We start from the raw sequence: 9506 nt of genomic DNA, 5'->3' as shown, positions 1-9506 counted from the left end.
CAGTCACCAAATCTATTTTAGAAAACACATTCCAACAAAAAGCTCAATGTAAATGACACTGTACGGCAGCAACATATATACTGCATATAATCTCGCTTTTACTGACAAAAACAACAAAATGCAGAAGCATTGCTCGCTAAGTGTTGCTGAAACCCCGCAAAATCTTGATAATTTTACACTATCTTTAAGCTGTTGAGCTATTCGCCCACCAAGACCATATGGTGGACACCTTTTTATCTGACTCCCTCCACATCTCTGAGAGGTTATGTTACTAATTAATCTTACCGTTGTGAGCTGTTCAAACAGGCGTTTCAAAACCAATCGTGGTTATTAACAGCAGAGTTACACAATGAGGTTTTAGGACTATTTTTTCATGAAAGAAAGAAATAAAAATAAAAATAATCATTGGAGATCCCCAAAACAAAATGAAACCTATTTGGACTTAAAATTAAAGTTTGACTTTGTTTCTGATACAGGGTATGTTATAACAAGAGAATAAACAGTAAAATATTCAGAAACGTATCACACTGGATTACTGATCTTTGCCTCAAAGATGTAATGTGTGCTCAGTGATGATCTATAATCACTTAGACTCTGGCACCTGACACCTGTGTTTTTATGTACCTGTGTATATCTACTTGTCCTAACATGCTCAGATAATTGTTGAAAGTCTGAATGTGGGTATTATTCGCACGGTATCTACAGTATCCAAAGGCTCTGAGCTTTTCAGCAAACAAGCATGTCTATGAATTAAACAGCTGTGTAAGCAGTTTGACAGATGTTTGTGACTGACCTCTGTTCTTTCTGCACAGTGACCTATGAGTAGACACGACTGCCTTCATCTCCAAACACAGCCTCCACTTCTTCTTTGTTCAGGGACAACAGAGTTCATGGCTCCAGCCAGGACCTCCAAACAGTCAACAGTCCTGCAGAAAATACAGTCAGGCAAATCATTTGCAGTCTATCACAAATTAAACTGTAGTTTCCTAAATGCACGATCACTTCTGACAGAAAGTGTATGCTATAGATGCAAATGGACAGTTTTTAGGATACAGTGACAGGTAATGGCAAGAAAAGCAAAGATGCCATCAATAACATTACTAACAGCTGGATTTCTTTAAATGGTAATTTGTGCTAACATAGGCAGATTTTTATGGCAGTGTACCATACCAATGGACATTGCTATTCCTTGTGCCACGCTGTATGCATCTGTCACTGAAATAAAGATTTTAATCACTCCTTTCTGACATTTCAGTCAGAACTTAAAAAGGCGCAGACTGATTAGCGGATTGCTTTATTGCAGCAGTAGCAGTACTATTACAGGGTATCAGAGTACATCTGCACACTGATACCCTGCAGAAAGATAGCAAGTTAAGCCACTGGAGGTCAGCATAGACATCATATTCAGGGAATGATACTCAAATTGCTTTCTCGGAAAGACAAAGAGCAAATGATAGTCATACAAAGTGAGTGCACAGTAAAATACCAGGGACCCCTCTTCCTTCCTTCCCAATGACTTATTTTCAAACCCACTGACTCATCGATCATTAACTTGGACCACTAGTAACATCAGGCATCACGGAGAGGCTTCACTTATTGTATTTGCAAATTCTTTGGTTGCACTGTATTTAATAAAGAAGAAGAAACGAGAAACAAAAGGCTTATACCACATCAAACAAAGTTTGAACCATTAAACCGGTTGCACTTTGTGAATTAGAAAATGTGCAGGGAGCTTATTGAGGCCACCCTGGCCAGCGGGGGGGAATATACTGAGCGCCGATTGGCCCAGACACCCTCGAATGATCTCCTTGGAGTTTGTACTTGATGATTGCTACATAAAGCGGAACTGAACCTTTTTAACCGCACTGTTGTGACTGAAACCCGAGGAGAGTAGTTGAAAGCCGGATGCTGTAAGTTAACATTCATCCTCTTCGTGTTATTGCCTGCACGGAAACCCACCCGTGTTGCTTAATTGTTCAGTTGTGGGACGATTAATGCGTTTTGGTGGCGCTTTTGTCACTTTTGTGTTGGGTTTTTACACGTTAACGTCGACTGGACTTTTTGCAGCCCGTGCATTCACGTATAAAACACACTTATGTGCTCAGTATCGATGCATCTGGCAGCTAGGTTGATGTTTAATGTCGACACAAAATCTTGAGCTTTTGCTTCACCAGCAGCTTCAGTTGGAGGCTGTGGGATTTCATGAATTATTAATGAGGATGTTGCACTCTTCTTTGTTTTCCTTGCGCTACATTCGGCGTATTAAACTCAAGAAAGCACTAGCATCAAACTAAATCTTCCCTGTGTGTGCTGCTCCTTCCGTAAACAGTTAAAAAGGGCCCCTTTTTTACACCCAGGTCGGACTGGCCCTTTAGAGCTCAGGTGCATTCAGACCAGAGACAGCGGTGAGGATGGGACGTGGAAGCCAGCAGACGGTGCCGGGAGAGCCGGACAGCGGGAAAGCTAAAGGCGTTTACACCTGGGAGGAAGTGCAGAGCCACAACAGCAGGAATGATCAATGGCTGGTCATCGATCGAAAGGTTTACAACATCACTCAGTGGGCCAAAAGGCATCCAGGAGGGTTTCGCGTCATCGGCCACTATGCTGGAGAGGATGCTACGGTATATTACACGTTTTATTTACTTTCCTTGAAAATAAATTCAGAATACACGGGCTTGTGCATTTATATTTGCTTATTTTTAATTTATTTTTAATGAAGTAAAATAAAATTGTAATCACATTTCCTTGGTATGTAACTAAGTTGTGGTGTTTATGAATACCACCTACCAAAATATTGTGATTAACTACAATTCTGGGAGTGAGAACGTGTTGGAGGTGGACCACAGTTTGTTTTTTTTTTAACTGTTAAACGGTTAAAAAAAAAATTCCGGTATTCACAAGACTGCAAATGACTTGTTGGCCTATGATCGATTCATTTTGAGCCAGAAACAAACATTCCTGTCACAAGGTACAAAGAAACTTATTTTTGGAATTTTATATATCCTTTATTTATCAAGGTAAAAAGTGTCAGTGACATCAAAAATGTTTTTTATTTTTCGAGAGACATCCGATCAAGAGGGAATCAGAAACTGGAATTTAGTGCAGAGTCTAAAAGATGCTTTCAAAAGAGGTCATTACTTTTCTTATTATATAACCCTGTCATAAATCCTGTTTACCAATATATGCAAATATATTAAAAATAAAAAACACATGCTGTACAAACATTGGAATTGGATCCATGGATGGCTGCACAGAGTAGATCCACTGTACACTATTTAAACTCTTTAAGTCTACTTTTTACTCTGCTTAATTGTACTGGCAAGTATAGTTACTAATATAGTTTGAAATGGACACATTCCTGGTGATTAAATAGTCGTTCCACCATTTCTGTCAGAGCTTTCATTCATGTAATAATCTCTTAGATCCTCAGAAAAAACACTTTTAACTCTTCTGGGGTGAGTAAGGGAGATCATGCTTTTTTATGGTGGCATCTCCACACCTCTGGAGGACACCTCCTCTCAGAGATCCACTCTGTGTTAACATTTTTATCTTAATCTTAAAACACAAATTTTGGCTGTTCTTAGTAGTCTTACTGTTTTGTTATTTGGCATTTAATTTTATTAATTGATCCTTTTCTATTTACTACCTACTAATTAATTTTTTATGGACACTGATCATGGCTGTAAGAATATTTAGACCTTCTACAACACAAAGCCAGCAGTGTTTTGAAGTTTTTATCCCACTGTGTCTCTTTCTTTCTGCATATATTTGTGAATACTGTTGTTAAAAAAACATGCTTGTAATTGACTTGATTCACTTGATATTTACTTTAAATATGTCCTGCATGAAAAGTAGTTTACACGCCAGTCTACAGTCTACATCTGGGCCTTTTGCCACTCCTTACATGTCTATTCGTTCTTTGGAGCTCTAACAGAACGAGACTTCCCCTTTGAGGTTTTATGAATAATGATTCATGAAAAATAACAATAATACTGGTGGTAGTAAACTTGTTTTTACGCAACATGCTTGCAAATACATGAGTATGTTTACCAGAGGTTTCTTTTTGCTTTTGTGGCTCCTCAGACTGATCAAAACTATTTTCAACCACGACATAATTTCTACTAGCTTTCATTTCTAATTTTCTCTCTTTCAGGAGGCATTCACTGCTTTTCATCCTGATTCCAAGTTCGTGCAAAAGTTTCTGAAGCCGCTGCTGCTTGGAGAGTTGGCAGCAACAGAGCCAAGTCAGGACCGAGACAAAAATGTGAGCCTTTGATTCCCTGAATAAAGGACCTTATTTAGATGCGGAACAGAAGTAGGCCAGCCTTTTCACAGATCTGAATTTCTATTCATGCATTTTACAGTGCTGGGAACAGCTGAGATTCCTGATGCTCAGGTTTCGTTGTCGGGCTTAATGCCTCGTTTCTGTGAATCAAAACCTAAAACGGCTAAAATGCAAACATTTTTCTTGATTTCACAAGTGTCACATTAGTATATAATATCATCTCCGCTTTACAGAACTGTTTGTTTCCTCTTCTCTGAACCCAGGCAGCCATCGTGCAGGATTTCAAAACCTTGCGAGCTCAGGTAGAGAAGCAGGGTCTGTTTCAAGGTCAGCCTTTGTTTTTCTTCCTCCACCTCGGTCACATCGTGCTGCTAGAAGCCCTCGGATGGATGCTCGTTTCAATGTGGGGGACGGGCTGGATACCGACCTTACTGTGCTCGGTGATTTTAGCAACTGCTCAGGTAATTCAGACATAAACTTTAAATGGATCCTAATATGTATTTCCTTATTTTCTGACATGTACACTTTTACAAAGGTGGATGCTTACATTAAACACTAAGTCTGAGATAATGAGATAAGAATACATACAACTAATCCTCAACCTTCGTCAGTAAGAGGATGAACTGAGAAATCCTTATTTTGCAGCTCCATAAAAGGATTAAAAAAACCCTGAATTATACAAAGCTATGTTAGTAAAATGTCAGAATAAACCAGCCAAAAACATCACGTAATGCCTGCTACTTCTCTAGGCACAGGCTGGATGGCTGCAGCATGACTTTGGTCACCTGTCTGTCTTCAAAAAGTCCACCTGGAACCACGCTGTCCACAAGTTTGTCATTGGTCATTTAAAGGTAACCTCTCTCAGTCATATTCTTTTCATATAAATTAAACCCAGGTATTAAAAGATTGATTCTCTCAGGGAGCTTCTGCCAACTGGTGGAATCACCGACATTTCCAGCATCACGCTAAACCCAACATCTTCAGCAAGGACCCCGATATCAACACGCTGGACACCTTTGTACTTGGACAGACTATACCAGTGGAGGCAAGTAGCACAGCACTAATGTTTCTAATTTCTTCAGTCATATGATACAGCTTCTCCTCACCCCCTCTTTACCTCTGTGTTACAGTACGGGATAAAGAAGATCAAGCACATGCCCTACAATCACCAACACCAGTACTTCTTTCTCTGTATGTTTCTTCAGAGTCATTTAACAAGAATAAAAAACTATGACAGCTTTGTTTTAACAAGCCCTGTCTTTTTTTTTCTTTCAGTGGGACCTCCGCTGCTCATTCCAGTTTTCTACAACTTTAATATAATGCACACCATGATAACCCGGCGATACTGGGTGGTAAGCTCTCAGCCTCCGAGTGGTGTAGTGCAGTTTGTATAATGATTTTCCATTTGATGTCTCAGGCTGTATTTAGCCTAACAAAGGAAATTTGAGCTTAGAGTGCTAAAGAAAAACATTACAGTAAAATCAGAATAGCACAGGCGGTAGCAAATATGCAGTTTCTCCTCATTTTCAGAGGCTCAAACTACAAACTGATTATTCTATGACAAATTAACCAGATAAAAGAACTAAAAGAAAAGTTTATTTCAAATATTGAACTATCATTTAGTAGCTTTTCATTGTTTTTTAATTATGAAGCCCAAAATTATGTCACTTCAAGGGAAGGAGGCCGGCCATCATTTAAACCTATCAGAGAGACAGCAAAAACTTTAGGAGTGCCCAAATCAATGATTTGATACATATTCTTAGAAAGAAAGAGTACAAAAATGGCTCAGGAACACCAAAAAACCTGAAAGACCGTAGACGGCAACTGTGTCTAGTGCAAGATGGCAGAATTATTTCCATGGTTACGAAAAACAGCCTTAAAACATCTAACCAAGTCAAGAACAATCTAGAGGAGGCTGAAGTATCATTGTCAAGGTCTATGATCGAGACACACCTTTGTGAATGAAAATACGGAGGGTTTAAAACAAGATACATACAGCAGGTTATGCTTAAGAACAGGAAAACCAGAGTATGCCAGAAATTATGTGAAAAACCTGCAAAAGTCTGTAAAAACCTTTGGACAGATGAAAACAAGATGAATTCCTACCAGAATAATGTGAACAGAAAAGTATGGAGAAGGAGAGAAACCCAATTGTCTGTCAAATATGGGGAAGGCAGTGTTACGCATGAACCTGTATGTCTGCCAGTATCCCCACTGGTGCTTAGTGAAACAGGAGTTTCTCAAGGCAAAGAATGTGAAATTCCTCAAGTCAGTCACCTGATCTCAGGCCAACAGAGCAGCTTTTCATTTACTGAAGACAAAAGTGGAGGCAGAAAGTCATGCAGACAGGAACTGAAGGTGTCTACAATAAAGGGATAGCAGAGAATCTACGCTAATCTCAAGTAGTCACTGGCTGCACAGGATTTTCATACACATACTACAAATATTCCCTATATTAAATAAAATTGAAGTAGTTTGTTAGTTTAATTTTGAGCCTCTGAAAATAAAGGACTGTGTATAAAAATGGCTGTAATTCCCAAAGTGTCAATGCAACATTTTTGTTAAACCTCTTCTGACAGATGAAGGGCTGCACTTTGTTCTGATCAGAGGCAAAACTACAAAAAATGTCCAATAAATTATGGACCTAATTGTACAAATACAATAGTGATGAATTACGACTCTTCTTAAGTAAGAAATTATATAAATCATATGAATGTTTTTATCTTGTGAAGGATCTGGCTTGGGCCATGACATACTACCTCCGCTACTTCTACTGTTATGCACCTCTATACGGCGTGTTTGGCTCAGTGGCGCTCTTTTTTTTTGTCAGGTAAATATTTAGAAAGAGAATTTTGTGATTGCTCTTCCTAATAAGGCATACTTTAGTTGTTACACTGTCTTAGATTAGATTCTGGGTGAAAGAGTCACCTGGTCCTCTCAGTTGTAGTATGCCTTATTAGGAAGAGGTTTTCTATTCTTTCTATTCCCCCTTCTACAATGAAAGTCATTGTTGTCATGTTGTTATTAATTTTGCAGGTTTTTGGAGAGTCACTGGTTTGTGTGGGTGACTCAGATGAATCACATACCGATGGATATTGATCATGAAAAGCACAAGGACTGGCTGACTATTCAGGTACCTGTACCTATTTTACCAGCAGGTGCTGCTGATGTGCAAGGTTGTGCAAAAGTTTTGGACTCTGTGATTCTTCCATCACCCAATCCTTATAAATGTGAATCACAAATATTGGTCTTATTTAGGCTTTTTTCTCGTCTTCAGTTACAATCCACCTGTAATATCGAGCAGTCCTTTTTCAATGACTGGTTCAGCGGACACCTCAACTTTCAAATCGAGCACCAGTAAGTCAAATGAGTGCAGCAAATGCAGACAAATGTATGTTCAGTGTGCTTTCACGAAGTAGAGTACTAGGATTAAAATAGAAACACCCATTTTGCAGACACAAGCAGCAAAGGTCCATAAAACCTCTCTGAATTAGGAACTAGAATCAAGCATCACGCTTGCTGTAAATATAGAAAAAAAATGGTGAAAGAGTGGTGTCATCACACGCTAAAGTCAGGCCTCCCCATTTAACCACTTGTGAAACTGTTTCTTTCAGCTCTGTGTGTGTACGTGGGGGGGAGCACACACGCACACACACGCACACACACACACACACACACACACAGACATGGAGTCACATTCTGTAAACACAGTTTTTCTGACTGAACTTTTTGTAGGAACCAAGTCTGCATGCATCGTTCCAGTGCCTTCATAATTTAACAACTGTCATTAATATGAAATTGTTTGGCAACATAGACAACTTTAAAACACAAATTCTCAGACGCTGTCATATCTGAGGGAAGCTTCCTGTTTCTTTTCTCTCTCAAGCTTGTTCCCCACGATGCCGCGCCACAACTACCACCTGGTGGCGCCAGAGGTCCGTGCACTCTGTGAGAAACATGGGATTCCTTACCAGGAGAAAACTTTGTGGCGAGGCCTTGCTGATATTGTCACGTAAGTATTATCGTAATCAGGGGTGCGCATAAGTGGTCCGCAGGTGCGCATGCGCTGTCAAAATAAAAGAGGCGCACCAGATAAGAAGCTGCAATGCACGTTTGCATACATAAGATTTTCTGGAGGAGGACAGACATTTGTTTAGAACTCTTAAAGATGTCGAAGAAGCAAGCTCCTGTAAGCAATTACTTTGGTGTTCCTCCACCTCCAAAGAAATGTCAGAAGGAGTCCGAACCGCAAAAGAAGCGCGTATTCTCGGAAAAGTGCTTGCAGGAGGTGAGCTGGCTTCAAAGAAATGATGAACGCACAGAGATGTGGTGCAGAATATGCCGTGAAAATCCCACTCTAGCGGACAAAAACAGCGCCTTTTATATGTACACAAACGCGCGTTGCAACTTATCTGGTGCGCGTCTTTTATTTTGACAGCGAATGCGCACCTGCGGACCACTTATGTGCACCCCGATCATAATGGAGCATTGACAAGGTTGAAAATCACACACACACACTTACTTTTTTTCCTCTTTTTTTTCCGTCAGGTCACTGAAAACCTCAGGAGACCTCTGGCTCGACGCTTACCTCCATAAATGACAGACTGCATTAACTTCACTGATGTAAAAGGAGTGTTTTTCATTTTTGCATCAAAAAAAAAACAACTAATTGTATCTGTCTGATTATTAAAATAAAGCCACTAGTGGGAGAATGACCTTTCTCATTAACGCCATTGTTAAGTCTGGGGTTCTCATAAGTTGCCTTAGAGTGTCTTGATCAACAGTAGGCGTTCTTTTTCTGTCTCCAGTCAATTTGGCAGATAAAACATGATCATTTTATTGCTCAAAGGTGAGGTGAGGTAAAGCCATCTGTTGGCCATCCGTCCATTCAAAATTGAGAAGAATTGCATCTCCTCCTACAGTTTCATTCAGAATATAATCAATGATGTCCTAATGGGTCATTACACACACGGTGCTCTGGGGCCAAAGTCACATTTTTCATGTGAGCCAGATGAGCTACTATGTCACTGATGTTCTGGTTTCTCACAAACCACAATTTGTACAATATTAATTTCATTATTTTCTGTCAGAATTAAAATTGTAACTACTTTAAAATGCAGCTCTTGTTATTCTGTTTCAGTTTACAATAAATAAACTGCTGACTGTTTCTGGTCCTCTGGTAAAACTGATCCAGTGACAAACACAAGAACCATACTGACGA

At 39.6% G+C, this 9506-nt stretch overlaps 1 protein-coding gene across 2 annotated transcripts; it reads left to right on the top strand.

Moving 5' to 3' along the window:
• Window positions 1-1784: 1784 nt before the first annotated feature.
• Window positions 1785-9452, top strand: LOC116326239 (acyl-CoA Delta-4 desaturase-like). 2 transcript variants are annotated; one of them, XM_031747437.2, is made up of 13 exons: window positions 1785-1910; window positions 2358-2621; window positions 4154-4264; window positions 4549-4746; window positions 5035-5136; window positions 5205-5330; window positions 5416-5476; window positions 5561-5637; window positions 7018-7115; window positions 7322-7418; window positions 7563-7642; window positions 8172-8297; window positions 8834-9452. In XM_031747437.2, exons 2-13 carry the CDS (start codon window positions 2412-2414, stop codon window positions 8883-8885), a joined length of 1338 nt encoding a protein of 445 aa, XP_031603297.2. In that variant the 5' UTR covers window positions 1785-1910; window positions 2358-2411; the 3' UTR covers window positions 8886-9452. The 2 variants fall into 2 exon arrangements, with proteins under 2 accessions (XP_031603297.2, XP_039471388.1); XM_039615454.1 differs by having other exon boundaries at window positions 1857-1910; window positions 2330-2621.
• The last annotated feature ends 54 nt before the right edge of the window (window positions 9453-9506 follow it).

The sequence above is a fragment of the Oreochromis aureus genome, linkage group 7 (genome assembly GCF_013358895.1).
Source record: "Oreochromis aureus strain Israel breed Guangdong linkage group 7, ZZ_aureus, whole genome shotgun sequence".
Lineage (NCBI taxonomy): Eukaryota > Metazoa > Chordata > Actinopteri > Cichliformes > Cichlidae > Oreochromis > Oreochromis aureus.
The sequence above is the reverse complement of the archived record's forward strand: the minus strand, read 5'-3'. Positions and strand labels throughout refer to the sequence as shown.